The 20,577-nt window shown below is 37.9% G+C and overlaps 1 protein-coding gene and 8 non-coding genes across 10 annotated transcripts; 4 read left to right on the top strand and 5 right to left on the bottom strand.

Annotated features, from left to right (window-relative positions):
* The first annotated feature begins 97 nt into the window (after nucleotides 1–97).
* Nucleotides 98–169, top strand: Trnam-cau (transfer RNA methionine (anticodon CAU)). Its single transcript has one exon. It is a non-coding gene; the product is annotated as a tRNA-Met (tRNA).
* Nucleotides 170–549: 380 nt separating this feature from the next.
* On the bottom strand, nucleotides 550–621 carry Trnam-cau (transfer RNA methionine (anticodon CAU)). The gene has a single exon. It is a non-coding gene; the product is annotated as a tRNA-Met (tRNA).
* A 2,421-nt stretch (nucleotides 622–3,042) lies between these two features.
* LOC128223760 (alpha-L-fucosidase-like) lies at nucleotides 3,043–9,747 on the top strand. Of its 2 annotated transcripts, none has more exons than XM_052933128.1 (8): nucleotides 3,043–3,535; nucleotides 5,326–5,432; nucleotides 5,701–5,831; nucleotides 6,483–6,613; nucleotides 7,242–7,339; nucleotides 7,832–7,964; nucleotides 8,345–8,515; nucleotides 8,753–9,747. In XM_052933128.1, the coding sequence occupies exons 1-8, from the start codon at nucleotides 3,180–3,182 to the stop codon at nucleotides 9,009–9,011; spliced, it is 1,386 nt and encodes a 461-aa protein (XP_052789088.1). In that variant the 5' UTR covers nucleotides 3,043–3,179; the 3' UTR covers nucleotides 9,012–9,747. The 2 variants fall into 2 exon arrangements, with proteins under 2 accessions (XP_052789088.1, XP_052789089.1); XM_052933129.1 differs by lacking the exon at nucleotides 3,043–3,535 and adding an exon at nucleotides 4,164–5,143.
* A 250-nt stretch (nucleotides 9,748–9,997) lies between these two features.
* On the top strand, nucleotides 9,998–10,069 carry Trnam-cau (transfer RNA methionine (anticodon CAU)). Its single transcript has one exon. It is a non-coding gene; the product is annotated as a tRNA-Met (tRNA).
* Nucleotides 10,070–10,588: 519 nt separating this feature from the next.
* Trnam-cau (transfer RNA methionine (anticodon CAU)) lies at nucleotides 10,589–10,660 on the bottom strand. Its single transcript has one exon. It is a non-coding gene; the product is annotated as a tRNA-Met (tRNA).
* An 8,077-nt stretch (nucleotides 10,661–18,737) lies between these two features.
* On the bottom strand, nucleotides 18,738–18,809 carry Trnam-cau (transfer RNA methionine (anticodon CAU)). Its single transcript has one exon. It is a non-coding gene; the product is annotated as a tRNA-Met (tRNA).
* A 571-nt stretch (nucleotides 18,810–19,380) lies between these two features.
* On the bottom strand, nucleotides 19,381–19,452 carry Trnam-cau (transfer RNA methionine (anticodon CAU)). Its single transcript has one exon. It is a non-coding gene; the product is annotated as a tRNA-Met (tRNA).
* Nucleotides 19,453–19,610: 158 nt separating this feature from the next.
* Trnam-cau (transfer RNA methionine (anticodon CAU)) lies at nucleotides 19,611–19,682 on the top strand. The gene has a single exon. It is a non-coding gene; the product is annotated as a tRNA-Met (tRNA).
* A 661-nt stretch (nucleotides 19,683–20,343) lies between these two features.
* Trnam-cau (transfer RNA methionine (anticodon CAU)) lies at nucleotides 20,344–20,415 on the bottom strand. Its single transcript has one exon. It is a non-coding gene; the product is annotated as a tRNA-Met (tRNA).
* Nucleotides 20,416–20,577: the final 162 nt, after the last annotated feature.

Here is a 20,577-nt window from a genome sequence, read left to right as displayed (position 1 = left end):
TTCTGGTCATTGAAATCTAGGCCCGGGGCCAAAAATGAAGATTGCATCAGAAAATTATTTTAATATTAAATATTATTTGACACATATTGGTATGAAAAGCAGAGTGGCGCAGTGGAAGCGTGCTGGGCCCATAACCCAGAGGTCCGTGGATCGAAACCACGCTCTGCTAGTTTTTTTTATGATCTATACTTGCACCAAAACTCTTTGTCCACTGTAATGCATCTGTTCACTAATGCTATAACCATTTCCTCATTGATACCAAAGTTGCAGAAAGAAATATTTTTTGAAGAATTAAGAATAGCAGAGCTGTTTTCCTTATTAGAAACGCCACTGTGCTTTTGTAATATCGTTGTTCGTTGATGAATTGTTAGTTCATTTTAATTTCTGATGCAAATTGTTGCAACATTTAGCCCAAAACATAGTGTAAAGGACAAACATGTATATAGGGGCTGTGCTTTACAGTTGTTTCTTCCTGTACTTCTTCATATTCCGTCTTGATTGCATGTTACTTTATATATCTAGATCATAAAAAGCATCGGGGCAAAAATCTAGCAGAGCGTGGTTTCGATCCACGGACCTCTGGGTTATGGGCCCAGCACGCTTCCACTGCGCCACTCTGCTCGCTATAAGTACATGGCTTTAACCAATTCAAAAATAAATATTCAAATTTTGCAGTATATTACCATGTTTGGCCGAGTGTGCATTTTTAAATATTGCCAAAATAAATTTCAAAGGCAGGATATTCTCGTTCACCAGAGTGATGATGCTATGCATACTAGTGTTTGAAAATCGCACTCCATTTGCTATCGATAATCGAATCGAATCGGACCAAGATTTCGATTTACTATCGGACAATAATCGAAAGTTCATAATATCAGTAAGGAATACATTCTTTATACATATTATCATTGTGATCATTTAAATGGTTAAACCTGGAATCAGTACGTGTAATGCTATTGTCATGCATTTTGCAACAGAACGTAAATTTCCATAACCTTTTTCTGCCTTTAATTACTTAACGAAAAAAACCCATAAGAACACAACACATATACTTAATAATTGCACATCAATTGCAAAATCATGCACACCACATCATGTAAGTTATCTCAGCATTTCATCCATGTAAAAGCATATTAAATATTTGTGATCCAGCTTAACATCCAATAACCTGTTATATTGAACATTTCATTAGAATAACTTAATTTCATAAAACTTTAAAAAAAAAAGAGTAAACTAGTTAATTACAAACGATACCAAAAAAGGTTTCAAAAACAGAATGCATCGAGCCGGGATTCCCGGTATTTTCAGGTAAGACCGGACTCACTACACCATTGAGACAGGTTATTGAAGAAGGTCTTATGAAACATATAAACAATTGAAACAATTTGTAACTTTGGGAGAGTTTGTAAGTTTTTAAGCAAACTGTTTACATTCACCGCATTGCTGTAAGAGAGTGACCTTCCTTGTTAAATTGAACACAACGAGAATTTTATAATACCGGAAAGAAAATATTGACATTTACTCGACTTTTACCACAAAAAAATACGAAGTTACCGGATGTAACATAAGCGACATCGATGTTGGACACCCACTATCGATTGTCGCCGACATAGCATTGTCAGCGACGATTTATCGATTATACTCGATAATCGTTTCATCACTAATGCATACCACATGAAGGACAGACGAATATCTGCATTGGGAGTTAAAACGCAGTTATATCCTTTCTTTTATTAAATTTCTTGCAACCGAAACGAAATGCAGGCATTATTTTACCGAACTAGAACAACAACTGCTCTAAATATGTGCAGTTGATAAAAGTGAGTCTTATGTTGTTATAAAAATATACCCTGTACATGGTGGATCTTCTTGACATTGCTGCAAGTATGTAGCAAAGCGTGGTTTCGATCAAAGCACATCTGGCCATGATATTGGGGCCAGCAAACTCCAGGTATTTTCAGCCATTTTTCGAACAAATGAAATCTGTACATTGAGAGTTGTCTTATATAACTAAATTGAAGGCATTGCGACCAAAATCAGCTGATTCTGAGACAATATAGATCAATAGAAAAAAATAGAAATGTTAAAACTGTCAATCTGTGAAAGTGCAGCTTTAACTTGCGCGGCCAGCTACGCTAAAGAAGATTTTCTGAAATTGAGACCTGATGCTCGTCGGTTAATGGGGCAAATACTTCGTTCTCGTATGAGGTAAACAATGTTAAACGAATGAATTCTTCATTCCTTCGCTTAGTAGTGCTACTGTGGTTAAAGGCCCACACTAAAATTTCAATACATTACTACATGTATGTTTTACTCATTTGACTTTTATAAATGATTCAAACAAAACAAACACACATGATTTCAGTACAGATGAAAAGATATTAGTGATATTTTTCAAATGGGAAATTCCACTAATTAAAAAGATCCATTTATAAACCATGCTATTTTTTAAATGAACCTTAACCATATCCTTGTTTTGTTTTTATCATTAAAGTAAAACGAGTTAAACATGATCATGCATTAAAGTTATTAGTTTACATATATTGCATCAACCTACATTGTCCGCCTTTAAAGCTGCGCTCTCACAGACTGAACGTTTTTCCAACTTTTTTTTATTTTTTGTCTTAGAATGAACAACTTTTTGCGTAAATATCTGTAAACCAGTGATATAAGACTGCTGACAAAAAGTCAGATCGCAGATTTTCATATTTCAATTCCAAAATTTATGTTTTATGGCTTAAACTGTTACTAACGGTAATAGCGGTTTAAGAAAAATGCTAAAAACATCAAATTTGGAACGGAAATATGGCAATCTGCGATCTGATATTTTGTCAACAGTCTTTTTACACTGGTTTGCAGATATCAAAGCAAAAATTTGCTCGTTCCAAGGCAAAAAATGAAAAAGTTGTCAAAACGTTCAATCTGTGAGAGTGCAGCTTTACGGATGACATTTACGCAACTTGAGAATGAGCCATTTTAAAATGCTAAGAGCGTAACGCAATAATAGAGTCACGAGTGTCTTGAAATCCGATCGCCCTTAACAGTACATTGTATTTATAGCATTCTTTACCTGCGTTCAACTTTCATGATCAATTGAATTTAACTTCCGTTTGTAAATGTTTATGATTGACAAGTTTACATGTAATTAAAATCGTGATTATCTGTCAACATATGTGAAAATGGAGGAATTAACCAAGACTTTCATCAGGACTATATGTGTTGTTCTTTCTCTCATAGTTTTATGTAAGTGCACAAAATATGAGCCGAACTGGGCGTCCCTAGATTCCCGGCCTCTCCCGGCCTGGTACGACGACTCTAAGATCGGCATTTTCTTGCACTGGGGCGTCTTCTCCGTGCCAAGCTTCAAGTCTGAGTGGTTCTGGAAATACTGGCGGGGTGGGAACCCGGAAATCGTTAAATACATGGACCGGAACTACCGGCCGGACTTCACGTACGCAGACTTCGCCCCGAGCTTCACGGCGGACCTGTTCAACCCAGAGGAATGGGCGGAGGTTTTTAAAGCTGCGGGGGCTAGGTCAGTTGATATGGTATATCGTATCAATTAATTGTTTACTTTCTTAAACTGCCAAATTTGTAGGAACCCGAATATAGTACTTGCCGGGATCGACTTTCTTTGAAGGAAGTGCTTAAGTCTGCACCTGTAATGCACCAGTCTATTGTAACCACGGCCCCCCAGGTCCGGGGAATAGCGGGGACTTTGACTTTGGCACTGCGGGGCCACCTGGAAGGTAAAACACGGCCCATTTCCCCTGCTATCACCGGTATACCCCGGACATGGGGGGGGGGGGGGGGGCGTGGTTACAATTGACTGGTGCATAAGGATGCTGGAATTTTGAAATGTTTGTAGTGCCAACACTGCTATATTGAGGTTGCTTCAGGGGCCAGTTACGATTTAAGTCGTAACGTGAGAAAATCTTAGTTTCCTATGAATGAAAAAAAATGAACAAACCCTTTGTAACCTAAAATTGTAGCTGTCATAATTAACTAATTTTAATTCCCACCGGTAGGCCAGACACATTAATCTTGTGTAAAATTGTTAATATATTGTTGACATATTTCTGTTTCCGTTATTTCATTTATTTATTTACGCTGTTATGAATCAATCCGCATCCTGTTTATTATGTAATTAGTATACTTTATTATACCTTATCACATGTACGTATGTGCTAAGTGTACCAATAAACTTGTTAAACTGGATGGACTGAATACATAATGACTAAGCAGAATAACGTGTAACCTTAAAATCATAATACTATAAACATAAATCCATTTTTGTTCAGAGTCGTGTATTACCAATTTAATATGTGTTTGATATCACATTACAACAATGTGTGCCAATATATATTTCAGTCAAGTTATATGATCTAACAAGGCAAAACCCATACCGGTTTAACAATTAGTATTATGTAACCTTATGCTAGTAGTTTCCCTTCTAAACACTTCATATAAAGTTACAAGTTACTTCCCCTTTTTATAAAAATCCATTATTGTTTACATTCACTATGTGTCACTAGGAAATAAGAATTTATCGATAAGAATACCTTTATCAAGTATATCTGATAAATCTTATAAAACGGAGTAATCCTCATAATCAGAGTGTTCATAATAATAGCTAACATTATGAAAAATACCAAGATTATTATGAATACAAATGTCTAGCTATCATACAGTATCTGGATGATCTAGAAAGTGAAACTTTCGGCTGAATAGTTTTGGTTTAATCATATTCACTAGGTAATTGGAGGAATATAATACTTAAAGTGAAAATGGGATCTCACACCTTTGGATATTTTGTTTCAATACTGACGATTGTCCTAACAAGTAACTGTTCTTATTGTGTCAAATATGAGCCAAACTGGGACTCTCTTGACTCACGACCTTTACCGACATGGTACGATGAAGGAAAAATAGGGATTTTTTTACACTGGGGGATTTTCTCGGTCCCAAGTTTCGGCTCTGAGTGGTTCTGGATAAGCTGGGAGCAGGGTAGCAAGAAAATCGAGGCATACATGAAGAAGAACTATAAGCCGGATTTTACCTATCAGGATTTTGCCCCGGACTTCACTGTTGACTTATTTAACCCTAACGACTGGGCAGATTTGTTCCAAGATGCGGGTGCAAAGTAAGTGAAACCAATAGTAATCAGACGATACAAAAGCCTGTCCACATAATCATTGGTACCCATCCCATACAATCCAACCCACCCAGCATTTCCCGTTACATTTATGTATTTACTCCATGTTGTTTGAGGCCATTTTTCATTAGCAACACGCCCGACTCCACCTTTAACGTGTCCATTTTTAGGTACGTTGTCTTGACGACCAAACACCACGAGGGTTTCACCAACTGGCCGTCCAACCACTCATTCAGCTGGAACGCCATGGACGTCGGGCCCAAGAGGGACCTTGTAGGTAAGGGAAATATGTTTTTTTGTTGTCACCAGTTAGACTTGTGCTTTGAAGTATGAGACTTTGTGTTCTAAGTTTTGCCTTGTATATGCATTTATTTCTTTTCTTATTAAGTCTGGCTCATCTTAACACCAATTCTTGTATTCAGTTCATGCCTTTTAGCGCTTGAATTACTGTGACGATATCATATTAGAGTTATAAGCCAGAATGCGATCCTGTTTAAAAAAGTACATGGAAGCAAAACCAGTCTATATTTGTATATGATTTACAGGCGAGCTGTCGACGGCCATACGCAAGAAGACAGACATACATTTCGGCGTGTATCACTCGATGTTTGAATGGTTTAACCCAGTGTTCTTAAATGACCAGAAAAACGGATTTCATACACGTAACTTTCCACAGGTAATACATTCTTTTCAATATTCCCCTTAATCGCTGAACACTACTTTCATATCGCTATTCCTCTGAAGAACATGTATACACTACACAACCTTTCAATTGCAAATTATTCCGATTACCACAAACACGAGTCCGGTGATTGGCCATTTTTCAAAGTGAATGTGATGTCGATGAAACCAATGACATCATTAATGCCGTAACTATTCACACAGCCAATTTATACAACGCATAAATGTCTTTGAAGCGTTAGTTTTCAAAGTTTTAGTCAGATTATTCCTTTATTTGTTTGCAGATAGTTGGTGTACAAATAAACATTGAATATTTTCGAATGTCGTCTTGCGGCCGACCTGGTTATGGTCAGGACTAGTATAATTCTTCAGAATTCACAATTTGATGTTATACTTTACAGTAAATGCATGTAAAGGTGTTCGCTTTGTTTCCGTTTTACTAACCGTTGCCACGCGTTTTTTTCTTTATCGTTGCATTTTTTTGCTAAACTTGTGTTTTTGTAACTGTTTAGATTAAACTTGCCTGCCTTATCAAAGCTTACAATTTAGAACATTCTTACTTTAAAATAGTTCTTGTTTATAATAAATGATTCATGTGGCAGTTTTGGAATTAACAGTTAACTAGGCAACCGTAGACATTTTGTAGAGCAAGGCTATCCCTGAGCTGTATGAGTTAGTGAACAACTACCAGCCTGACGTGATTTGGTCGGATGGTGCGGTGGGAGCGGACACGTACTGGAAGTCTCCGGAGTTCCTTGCCTGGCTTTATAACGATAGGTAGGCGCTTCCTGTATTCCCCTAGTTAAACACCATCACCTCTGAGTGTGGGTCAAGGTTATTCCAGAGCTGTATGAGGTTGTGAGCACGTACAGACCGGATGTTATATGGTCAGACGACCGGATGTTATATGGTCAGACGACCGGATGTTATATGGTCAGACAGTTACCCGGTCTTCACTCATACGAGGGTTCTACCGAGTTTCTCGCATGTTTTGACAATGAAAGGTTTTCATAAACAAAAACAAAACATACATACAGGGGCGTAGCTAGCCCTCTTTTCATGTGGATTCATAATTGTGCTAGAGGGGTCCGGTGCATGCTCCCTCGATTTTTTTTTAAAACCATGGTGCATTCTGGGCGTTCTGAGGTGCTTTTTTTGTCAGAATCACGTGGATTCAGCCGAGAACTCACGTATAGGCAGCTACACGCCTGACATGTATATTACTGGCCGAAAATGAAACTGCTGATTACGAAATTAATTACTAGTATTCATGATAACGAGATTTACCTAGCCAAATCGCACACGGCACACAACGAATCATAGGGTGGTAGTGTATTGGGGATATGCAGTACAACTGTTGGTTCATCTTTTGTTTCATGAATGCTCTGAACATACCTGTTTGCAGCCCAGTGAAGGACACGGTGGTTGTTAACGACCGGTGGGGAAACAACACCAGCTGTAAACATGGTGGCTTCCTCTCCTGTTCCGACAGGTACAACCCAGGTATGTGCTGTTGTTGTTGTTGTTGTTATTATTGTCGATGGTGCTGATGGTGGTGGTGTTACTGCTTGATGGCGGTGATGATTGCACCCATCACGCGTTACATCGCGCCACTTCTTACTTCTTTTACTGTATGTTTCAAAGGGTACAGTCAAACAAGATTACTTCTAGACCTTAGAAAGGCGAATTTCTCGGGGACTATTTGACGTTAACTTCAAATTAATGCGCATCATGGCGTTGATGTCAGTACACAAATAAGCACGTGCTATTTCATTAAAAACCTGAAAGAATAAGTTTTAGTATTATCAATTTTTACTAAAACAAATGATTAAGCTATGCAAAAAAAACGTATTATTTACGCCTATGCGAGGTGAATTGAAAATCCGCCACAAAGCTTCCCCGTTACACCGGTCATGCAGCGTCAGAGTCCCGCATACCGGTGCAAGATACTGTATTCTCCCACACTAGATTGTGTATTGCTCTTGTAAATGACAGGCAAGCTACAAAAGAGAAAGTGGGAGAATGCGTTCACGATCGACATGAACTCGTGGGGCCACCGGCGGGATGCGGTCCTCTCTCAGCTACTGACTATGGAGGAGATAATGGCACAACTCGTCTCCACAATCAGGTAGGTCCCAGCCAGACGGGGGAGTGGGGCACCGGCGAGGGGCGGACGTCTCTTAGTTTTTTTCCATGGGTGAGATGACGGCACAACTCGTCTCCTCAATCAGAAAGATCCCGGACGGGGGAGGGGACCACCGGCAAAGGGATTGACGTCTCTTAGCTTTTTGACAAAAGTGTTCAAATAATTGCTTACATGGCATTTGTCACATATATAGCCAGTTCAACCATTATTAACCAAAGTTTGCAATTTGAGTCTTGTGACTATGGCGCCTGAACTATAGTTTCAATTCGTTTCTAGTACCCTTGGTTGCACGTTGTTTTCTGTTGCAAATAAAGGACATTTTATATCAAGAACTACACTTATTCAATATTTTCTGTCCCCAGTTGCGGCGGGAACGTTCTCATCAACGTAGGTCCCACAAAGGACGGCCGAATCGTGCCCATATTCGAGGAACGTCTGCGTGACCTTGGCGCCTGGCTCAAACTCAACGGAGAGGCTATTTATAGCACACGACCTTGGACCTACCAGAATGACACTGTTACCCCGCATGTCTGGTAAGACTTTAGAGAATCACATTTTGATTTCCAAGCAAGACAGCATTGTCATAATCCTGTCGATCCAAAGCAGTACATATACTCTGTTACCCTGTTGCTTATGGTTTCTAATAACAGATAAATATTGATTTGACATGAACATCTAAGTGACTAATATGAAATGCTGGTTTAAGCTACGGCCAAATTTCTTTCGGTAGAACATGTGTGTGATTGTTTACCTGTTCCTCTTCTGGACAGGTACACTGCCAAGAAGTCATCGCAGGGCGGTCTTTCCGTGTACGCCACCTTGCTGCGGTGGCCAGACCCCGGAAACCTCTTCCTGGGCAGCCCAACCCCCACGAGTAGCACGCGCGTCACGTTGCTAGGATACGAGGGCAAGCTCAATTGGTCTCAGGCGAGCACCGCTCAGGGAATTAATGTGAACATTCCGCTCATACCGTTCAATAGGATGCCATGTAAATATGCATGGGTTTTGAAGTTTGACAATTTGGCATAACACTATACTTATACTGGACTTTATGTTTAGTTCCTCGTAATTCCTTATCATAAGACATAATTATAATGAATTATACATGTTTGCTGTACTTCGTCGCTGTTTCATTAATGCATTTAAATGATGAGAGTTGTTTTACCATTTTGTAAACAGAACGAATGTTACAGCAAACAATCTTTAAAGTGTATTTGTTTATAATTACGAATAAAACATAGAATACTGTTCGCATTAGGCCTGTTGAATGCTTCTTTATATTAACACATTCTGTCTGATAACGAAACGTGTCCACGTGTACAAGATATCTTTGTTCAAATTGTGTATTCAGTACTCTGTTAAGCATAAACATTTGAATGTTTCGCTGCAATGTTGACAAATAATGCCACAGTTATAAAATTTGTTTATATTTTGCATAAAACCTTCGGAAAGTATCTGATTTTGACAGTGGATATGTTAACCGACTATAGACATGGAGCACCTAAGATCGAATCCTGCAGCGGCATATATAAAAAGATATTCCCATTTTTTTTCAAAATATTTTTATAGAATTAACTCATCGTCTTGATATGTTTGTTCTTTTTGCATTTTTTATGTATACATGTATTTGATTACATCAAAACTGGAGATTATGAAGATTTACGAAAGCTTTCCTATTATGTCTATACTGTGATTTTCCCGTGCTTGTTTGTTTTATATATTCACTATAATCTATTTTGTATTATTGAATAAATATAGACATATTGTTAGTATTTGCTTCGTTTGTACTAGTTTTATTAGCCTGGACGATATTGCCTGGCATACATACCGGTGATAGGAAAGGTAATAATTGTACACATGATTATTTACGTCTATACAAAACACGATTCGCCTCCCTTTGAAATAGTTTCTGGCCATTGGAATCTATGCCTGGGGCCAAAAATGGAGATTGCATCAGAAAAATGTTTAAATGTATTAATATTAAATTATCTTTGACACACTCAGTTATTATGACGAGCAGAGTGGCGCAGTGGAAGCGTGCTGGGCCCATAACCCAGAGGTCCGTGGATCGAAACCACGCTCTGCTAGATTTTTTGCACCTATGCTTGTTATGATCTATATAAAGTTACACAGCAGCACATGATAAATATTAAAGGGACCCATGTTTAACCAAAAATCTTTGTCCACTGTAATGTATCTTAAAACACTATTATTGCACTTATTTTACTCTTTACTATTTTTCGATACCAAAATTGCAGAAAATAATGGTCATTTTTTGAAAATTTAAGAATAGCAGGAATGCTTTTGCAACGCCACTCTGCTAATTGTACTATCTCTATTCGTTGATGAATTGTTAATTCATTTAAATTTCAGATGTAAAATGTTGGAGGGCATAGATAAAATTACCAAAAATTGGATCTAGTGGCTATACTTTATAGTGGTTTTCTTTCTATATTGTGTTCATATTTTTGCTTATTTTCATTATGTTGCTATATTTAGGTGGACAATACTCAACTCTTAAACACAGTCTTGCTTTCATTATTTCTTGATATTGTTCGCGTGTTCATTTGTATATCTAAATCATAAATAGCATCAGTGTAAAATTCTAGCAGAGCGTGGTTTCGATCCACGGACCTCTGGGTTATGGGCCCAGCACGCTTCCACTGCGCCACTCTGCTCGTTTTACTTCACATTAACATTATTTGCTTTAAATTTCTGATGCAATATAAAGCAATTTCTTGCCCAGGGCATAGTTTTAAATAGCCAAAATCATTTTCAGGGGAACGAAAGACGGTTTTCTGTGTGAACAAGCTGATTCTGCTTGGTCTCCCCTTTCTGCATTTAATGTAAAATAACTTGTTTGGTCTCCTCGGTTTATTTTTTATATTGAAATGGAACTTAATCGCAATATTATATATGTCGGGGGTTTCAAAATTTAGATATCGGTGTATTTTTGTCATAAAGTATTCATTTGTTATAAGAATATAATTATACAAGCATATATGTTATGGTCATCAGTTTAAAAGACCTGTTCCGCTTGGTTAATCTTGCCATAATGTTTTGATACAAGTATGTGTTTATTTATATATAAAAGAAACCGATGCAAAAAATCTAGCAGAGCGTGGTTTCGATCCAACCTCTGGGTTATGGGCCCAGCACGCTTCCACTGCGCCACTCTGCTGGGTGTGTAAGGTCTGGTTCGTTAATGAATCATTACTTGATTTAAACAGCTGATTTAATATACTAGATAATATTTGGCCTTGGGCATAGTTTTCAATTGCCAAAATCATTTTCAAGGGAAGAAAGAACATTTCCTGTGTATTACGTTTCATTTGTGTTTAAGTATTGTCAGTTATATCCTTTCTCTTTAATTCCAGCCAACGGAACGAAAAACAAACGTTGTTTGACCAAACTATAGCAGAACAGAAAAGTGAGGTGATAGAATTGAGCGGCATTCTGTTTTGAAAATATACGGTAAACATGCTGGATCTTCTTGGCTTCTATGATTCTGGTTTAGACCATAACTCTACTTTCGAGTCATTAGATGTGCCTATTTCAGATGATGAAATTTTGAAAGCAATCAAGAATTTAGGTTCGAATAAGGCTATTGACAACGTTTTATTTGAGTATTTTAAGGTATCAGTACCATACATTATTTGGACCATTGAATTCCTTCTTCAATCATAATATATTAAACACTAAGTCGTTTCCTCGTTCTTGGGCAACTGTTGTTGTTAATCCAATCTAAAAAAAAATGATATCAATCAGACCCTAACAATTACAGGAGGATAGCTCTTACTAGCTGTTTTTCAAAATTATTTACCTTCGTACACAATGAAATGCTGAAATTGTGGACTGAAGAAAATAGTATTTTAACAGATGCTCAGTTTGGTTTTAAAAATAAGTATAGTACTGTTGATCCTGTCTTTATTTTCAATTTGTTGATCCAAAAACAGTTTGAAAGCAAAAAGAAGCTGTTTTGCTGTTTTATTGATTATAAAAAAGCTAACGATTGCATGACTAGTTTTGTACAATCAGCATATCTCAGTCTGATAAAAAATACAAAATATAAAAATGTTGTGGCTGAATTACGTCTTCGCATAAATTAAAAATAAAGATAGGTCGACATAATAAAATTCCTAGAAATGAAAGAAAATGTACATTATGTATTTTAAATGATATTGAGGACGAGTTCGATTTTGTTCTCAATGCCCTGTGTATGCAGACCGTAGACGTTAATATACTACTCAAAATTTGATAAGGATCACTTGATTAGTTATCTGTAAAAAACTTAACCAAATAAGTATGCTTATTTTATTTCAAAGCATTAGTTTTATCCCTTCGTAGGCCTCTAGAATGTTCGATGATTTTGATTATATTGCTACCAGCGCGTGCACGGGCGGCACGAAAAACTGCATACCCAGGAAATAAGGTCTTTTGGCATACATGTAACATCTTAAACATGTGGTCGTTTCTTGTTTTTCGCTTCGTGTATTCGATTTTTACTCGGACCATCTACCACATTGTGTTCAAAATGCCAAACAGAAGACGTTTAACTCCTGATGAAATGCATGTTGGCATTGGAATGCTGGAGGCAGGGTTGCCTCAGAGGACTGTAGCAGAACACCTGAATGTGTCACACAGAGTAGTTTGCAGGATGTGGAATCGTTATCAAACGAATGGAAATGCTCAACATCGACATGGTGGTGGTCGTGCAAAGGCTACATCTGACGTTCAGGATCGTTACATTGCGGTTTTAGCCAGACGTTACCGCTTTCGTAACGCCACTGCGTTACGTAATGACTTCCAGAACGCCACAAACGTAAGAGTTTAAACGCAAACAATCAGAAATCGTTTGCATAGTGCTGGCTTGATGGCACGACGACCGGCAATTCGCATCCCATTGACCCGATACCCCATCCAGGAGCGTTTGGACTGGGCACGTCAACACGTTGGATGGACGTTAAACGAATGGACCACAGGGCTTTTTACAGACGAGTCAGTGTTGTATTGACTTTACAGATCGACGTTCCAGATTGTGGAGCTTACGTAATGAACGTTTTGCTCAAGTTTGTGTCGCCGAACATGACCGTTTTGGCAAGGGCTCTGTCATGATATTGGCCGGAATCAGCATGCACGGGAAAACAGTCTTATACGTAATTGAAAACGGTACGTTGACGGCTGTTCGTTATTGTATGGAGATCCTGGACGTTTATGTTCGACCGTATGCAGATGCAATCGGTCCTGATTTCATTCTTATGGATGATAATGCGCGCCCACACAGAGCAAACATCACAAACCTATTTCTGGAAAATGCTACCATCGAGAGAAGGGACTGGCCAGCTCTTTCCCCAGACATGAACCCGAACGAGCATGCCTGGGACATGCTTCAGAAAGGTGTTTCTGCTCGTCCGGTCCACCAACAATGGTTCCTCGGCTCAGAACGGCGCTTCAGGAGGAATGGGCCAGACTCCCTCAGCAACAGCTCCGGAGGCTTATCAGCAACATGCGGAGGCGATGTCAAGCTGTTATTGACGCTCGTGGACATCACACACGCTACTAACATAGGTTTAAGAAAAGTTCAAAGATATTTTGTTGACTTTCCAAATTTGTAGACAACCTGATATACGCCTGCTTTTGACACCTATAAAACTGAAACTGAAACTGATTTATTTCATTAAACGCCTATTTCTATATAAATATTCAATGGCGTTGTACACACAATACCAAATATAAGAATCACAAATTATAGAACAAAATCAAACACTGAGACATATACCATATAAAACATGTCAAACGTAGGTAGCACAACTATAAAACAATAAGAGAATTATTAAAATATTAACAATTCACGATACATACTACTTCTAAAAATTTAAATAACCTGCTTTAAAAAATGGATCGTTGTGACTAAAATAAATTTATACATCGATGCCACGAATAACAGAGGCTCGAATCAGCTGAATTATATTAATAAAAATAAAAATAAATTATACATGAGCTTGATTAAGATGATAAAAGTACACTCAACTTAAGACTTTAAACACTTTAAATTACAATATATATCAATAAAAAAAAAATCAGGATTCTAATAATTCATATAAATATCACAGAACACAAATAACAGAAACACGGATAAGTCCAATCAGTCTATCTTCTATTAAAACCACAGTATGAACAATGACTAGAAAAATGCATAAAAATCTCTAAAGAAGTGAGTTTTAAGATTCTTTTTGAACTGTTCTATGGAAGACGAGTTCTTGACGTGTACAGGCAGTTTATTCCAAAGAACTGGGCCTGCTGTAGCGAAACCCCGGTCAGAGAATGATTTTCGCCTATTAAATGGGACATCGTAAATAAGTTCTGACGTAGCAGAGGATCTCAAACCGGCACGTCGATGCATTTTTACGGTCAATAGTTCCGTGAGATATGATGGGGCATTTCCGGTTGAACAATTAAACATTAAACACAGTATCTTAAATTGAATTCGTGCTTTAACTGGCAGCCAATTGAGCTCGAATAACGCGTCTTTAGCACTGTCATATTTTCCACGCTGAAGAACAAGTTTCGCACACATATTTTGTATACGCTGCAATTTATATAAATCACAATCGGCTATTCCGTAAAGTAATGCATTACAATAATCGAGATGGGAGATGACAAGCGACAAAACAAGAATTTTGGTAGCGTCTACGGTCAGATATTTACGGATACTTTTAATCCTCAGATAGTTTAACATAGCACTTTTACACTTAATTCGAATATGTTCTTTAAAATTTAGAAACTGGTCAAGGTAAGCGCCCAAATATCGCACAACTTTCACGGACGGGATATTGTCACCTACAATGTTGATTTCAGTTGTGCAACATTTATTTAGTTGAGAACTATGTCCGAATAAAATAAACTCTGTCTTCGATGTGTTCATCTTAAGTTTATTCGCGTTCATCCACTCATTTATTGTGGTCGCACACTCTTCAAGCTCTTGTATGGCACTGTGCTCCTCAAGCTCCGAGGCAGGCCGGAAACGCTTGCCGGCAATATGGTCATCGGCAAACCCGTACACGGAAATTGACGGTGGAATGACGTCAAACAGTGTGCCAGCATAAGTGAGGTACAGCCAAGGGCCGAGGCAACTTCCCTGAGGAACACTGCATTCCAGTGACCTCGAGGATGACATGGCGGCGTTGACACTCACACGGCAACTTCTGGGACGCAGATACGAATCGACCCACGCCAAGGCCGAGTCAGCAATGCCATACTGTTTGTGGAGGACATCAAGCAGGATGCCGTGGTCTACAGTATCGAAGGCGGCGCTGAGGTCGAGTGCAATCAATGCCGTCACTTCCTGTTTCTCCATGCCGTCCAGCAAGTCGTTGACCAATCTGACTATTGCCGTTTCACACGAGTGATAGCGTCTATATGCAGACTGGTTCACCGGAAGGAGACTGTTGGCTTCGACGTGCTCATTTAGTCTTAGTAAGGCTGCCTTTTCAATCACTTTTGAGAGGAACGACAGGTTACTAACAGGTCTATAATTAGATAGATGAAGCTCGAGTCCCGCTTTCTTCAGTAGTGGTCGAACGATAGCCTGTTTCCAATTGGATGGAAATACACCTTCTGCTAGTGATAAATTGACAATTCGCGTAATACATGGTAAAAGTTCGTTTAGAAATGACTTCAATATATGAGTTGGTAAGATGTCAATGCTACAAGACTTGGTATTCAGTTCACTTATAATTCGCTTAACGTCCGTTTGCGAAAGCTCCTGGAAACTGTTGAAACACAAGGTGTCCTTAGGAATAGGCTCAAAACACTGGTAGTCATTGAGTGCATTTCTGATAGTGGCAATTTTGTCCATAAAAAAATCTGCGAATTGTTCAGCTAACGTTATGTCGTTCACGGCAGAGGGCATTGGATTTTCAGATTTGGTGCCAGTAAGTTCGGACACTATACGATACAGGTGTTTGGTATTTCCTTTTGCGTTTTCAATTTTGTCAACCATGACTGTTTTCTTCTGTTTGCAGATTTAATAACTGTACAAACTTCTGATTTGTTTAAAATATTCAAATTGGTCCTGTTGTCTGTACTTCCTCCAAATACGTTCAGCTTTACGTAAGGTACGCTTAAGCTTCATGATGTTATCATTGAACCATGCTTTTTGTTTCCTGACAACTAGAGTTTTCTCTTTAACATGGGCATGCTTGTCAACAATATTTTGTAATTCTGTTTCAAATGTGCACACTAAGGTATCAATGTCCACGGATTCAAATGGCATATTCAATAAGTCACTGGAAAATTCGTTGCTGCAAACATTCTTCCAGTTTCTATACGTAACATGTTTGCTTACAATGTTGTCTTTTTCTACACTAATTACTGATTTCACAACGCAGTGATCCGATATGTATGGACCCTGTTCAAACTTGACTACGCTAATGCCATGAACAACTTCAGTAATGACTAGATCCAAACAGTGTCCACCAGTATGAGTGCTAAAGTTGACATGCTGTTGTAAACCCATCTCATCAAGACAATTGTTAAAGTTCGTGGTTACATTGTTTTCCTCATTTATGTGTAAATTAAAATCGCCCATCAGTATGAGACCTGAATGGGACGGAAGGACTTCTTCAACAAAGGAGAAAAAATCAGCGATGAATTGTTCAGACGTGGCAAGACAGGGAGGTCGATAAATTCCCACTACATGTACCGTTATACTTTTAAATATCAGTTGCCAAATTCCATACTCAAAACTGTGTTTCGTTCCTTTTTCTAGTCTACTCATTTTGATACCAGTTTTACATACTAATGCAACTCCACCCCCTTTTCTGCACTGACGATTAGCTACGCTCATTTTATAGCCAAATTGATTTAAATCAGAGGTTTCAAACTGGTGTTGTTTTTCGTCCGAGTACCAGGTTTCAGTAAGCAGTGCAAAATCGATATTTCCTTCTCTCATGTACTGACCAACTAAACAGTCTTTGTGAACAATAGAACGACAATTAAGTGTAATGCATGTCACATTTTCTTCGTGTCTGGGGATTTTGTTTTCTCGAAACGGATATAATAGGTTTGCAAAATACTCATTAGGAAATTGGCAATGTATTGTGATAAGGCGTTCAAACTTCGTGATTCGTTGATATTATGTATATGTCATGGATGTTTTCTTTCTTATTTGATAGGGTAAAAACTCATATTGGGTTGGTTGTATTTTTCCCGGTTTTGTTATTTCTGTACCTTTTTGCATCATTTTCCTTGCCCTTACGATGTAATCTAATGCACTTTTATTACCCATTATACTCAGTCATATATGGTTATATACGTAACCAATACATTATTGCCGTTTGGTCCATTTTAGATAACGTCCGATTGTAGTTAATATTCCATAAACAAAATATAATATATATAATATAATATGCTATGTGTTAAACATTTTGCATGCCATATATATGTTTTTGTATGTATATTTGTTATAATGACGTTAAGCTTGTTATGCTTAAATCTAATAAATATTCTGTTCTGTTCTGTTCTGATCTTCTTGGCCTGAACTGTTTACTTATACACAACCGTAGGAATATTCGTAAGCAATTACATTTGTTTAAGTATAATGGAACGTATGAACGTGTTTTACAGTGGCTTTCTTTTTTGTGTTTATTATTTGTTGTAATCCTTTCATTATTATTTAATATTTAAGCGAAATATAATTAAAGCTTAAACACAGATTTGTTTTTGTTTGACATTGTGCGTGTGTGTTCATTTATATATTAAGAACATAAAAAGTATCTGTGCAAAATTCTAGCAGAGCGTGGTTTCGATCCACGGACCTCTGGGTTATGGGGCCAGCACGCTTCCACTGCGCCACTCTGCTCTTTGTATTTAATGCACTGTTCACAAAACACGGATCTGCCTCCCTTTGAAATAAATTTTGATCATTGAACTCGAGGCCCAGGGCCAAAAAATGTAGATTGCATCAGACATTTGTTTGAATAAAAATATTATTTTATAGATATGGTTTATAGTAGGACGAGCAGAGTGGCGCAGTGGTGCGTGCTGGGCCCATGACCCAGAGGTCCGTGGATCGAAACCACGCTCTGCTAGAATAATGCACCGATGCAGGATGCAATTAGATTTGGGTACGTTTTATGGATCTTGTGCCCGTGTTTACAGCAGCTTTATTCCTTGATTATTTTTTCTCATTCTTTTGCTATCCTTTATTTATATAAGTTGAATTAATGCAATGCTAGAATAATATATGTGTTTTATAAGTGATATTTAAGGTGTGTTCAGTTATATATCGAGAACGTAAAAGTCATCGGTAAAACAACTACCAGAACATGGTTTCGATCCGCAATCTCTGGGTTATGGACGCATCACGATTCTACTACGCCACGTTGCTTACCGAACTATTCACTGTATGTTGGCTACTATTTAATTGATTCAAATTGCTCCTAGTGCATATTCAAAATGGCAGAAAATTTATTTCATGGGAATGTTAGAAATATTTAGTATCATGAGTGTAACTTAACTTACTTGAAATACTAACAATAGAACGAACAATGCATTATGTCCTAACGCTATGTTCTGCCTATTCACCAACGCTATGTTAATGAATATTTTAATTTCAGCCTACGGAACGAACGCTTCCACTGCGCAACTCTGCTCGATATACGTTCCATGCTCGTTAATGAATATTAACTTGATTTAAATTGCTAATTTCAAGTGTAGTTCATCAAAGGACCAAATATATTGGTGCAAAAAATCTAGCAGAGCGTGGTTTCGATCCACGGACCTCTGGGTTATGGGCCCAGCACGCTTCCACTGCGCCACTCTGCTCGATACACGTGCCATGCTCGTTAATGAATAATTAATTGATTTAAATTGCTGATGCAATGTATTGCAATATTTTGCCCAGGCCATACCTTTAAATTGACAAAATCATATTTAATTCCACACGAAAGACAAATTTCTGTGTGTAACTTTCCTTTTTTGATTACGTTTGTGAGTAAATACTCAGAGTGCTATCCTTTCTTTTTAATTTCAGCCTACGGAACGAAATAGAAACATTGTTTGACCAAACTATAACATAACTGCGCTAAATAAGTGCAGGTGATAAATTTGAGCGGTATTCTGTTTTGAAAATAATCGATGAGCATGCTGGATCATCTTAGCCTGAACTGTTTACTTATACACAACTGCAGGCATAGTCGTAAGGCAATACATTTGCTTACGTGTAATGGAACATATGGCACAGTGTTTTACAGTGATTTTCTTTCTTTATGTGTTCATTATTTTTTGTATTTAACGGAATATAATTCAAGCATAAATACAGACTTTTTCCTGTTTAACATTGTTTGTGTGTGTTTATTTATATATTAAGAACTTATAAAGCATAAGTGCAAAATTCTAGCAGAGCGTGGTTTCGATCCACGGACCTCTGGGTTATGGGCCCAGCACGCTTCCACTGCGCCACTCTGCTCGTCCTGCTATATACTGTATAGAAAACACCGATTCGTCTCTCTATTAAAATGTTTTTGGTCATTGAAAACTAGGCACAGGGCCAAATATTGTAGATGGCATCAGACATTTGTTTGAATAAACATATTATTTTATAAACACACAGTTTATAGTAGGACGAGTAGAGTGGCGCAGTGGAAGCGTGCTGGGCCCATAACCCAGAGGTCCGTGGATCGAAACCACGCTCTGCTAGAATTACGCACCGATGCAGGATGCAATTAGATTGGGGAACGTTTTATGGATCTTGTGTCCGTGTTTACAGCAGTTTTCCTTAATTTCTTTTCTTTTATTCTTTGGCTATCCTTTGTTTATATAAGTTGAATAAATGTGGTGCTTGAACAATGTGTGTGTTTTATAAGTGATATTTAAGGTGTGTTCAGTTATATATCGAGAACGTAAAAACCATCGGTAAAACAACTTCCAGAACATGGTTTCGATCCGCAGGCTCTGGGTTATGGGCCCAGCACGATTCTACTACGCCACGTTGCTTACCGAACTATTCACTGTTCGTTGGCTACTATTTAAATGATTCAAATTGCTCCTAGTGCATATTCAAAATGGCAGAAAATTTATTTCATGGGAATGTTAGAAATATTTAGTATCATGAGTGTTACTTAACTTACTTGAAATATTAACAATAGAACGATCAATGCATTATGTCCTAACGCTATGTTCAGCCTATTCACCAACGCTATGTTAATGAATATTTTAATTTCAGCCTACGGAACGAACGCCTCCACTGCGCCACTCTGCTCGATATACGTTCCATGCTCGTTAATGAATATTTACTTGATTTAAATTGGTGATTTCAAGTTCAGTTCATATAAGGACCAAATATGTTGGTGTAAAAATCTAGCAGAGCGTGGTTTCGATCCACGGACCTCTGGGTTATGGGCCCAGCACGCTTCCACTGCGCCACTCTGCTCGATATACGTTCCATGCTCGTTAATGAATAGTTAATTGATTTAAATTGCTGATGCAATGTATTGCAATATTTTGCCCAGGCCATACCTTTAAATTGACAAAATCATATTTAATTCCACACGAAAGACAAATTTCTGTATATTACTTTTCTTTTTTGATTACG

The sequence above is a fragment of the Mya arenaria genome, chromosome 17 (assembly GCF_026914265.1).
Source record: "Mya arenaria isolate MELC-2E11 chromosome 17, ASM2691426v1".
NCBI lineage: Eukaryota > Metazoa > Mollusca > Bivalvia > Myida > Myidae > Mya > Mya arenaria.
Note: the sequence above shows the minus strand (reverse complement) of the source record. Positions and strands in the feature narration are given on the sequence as shown.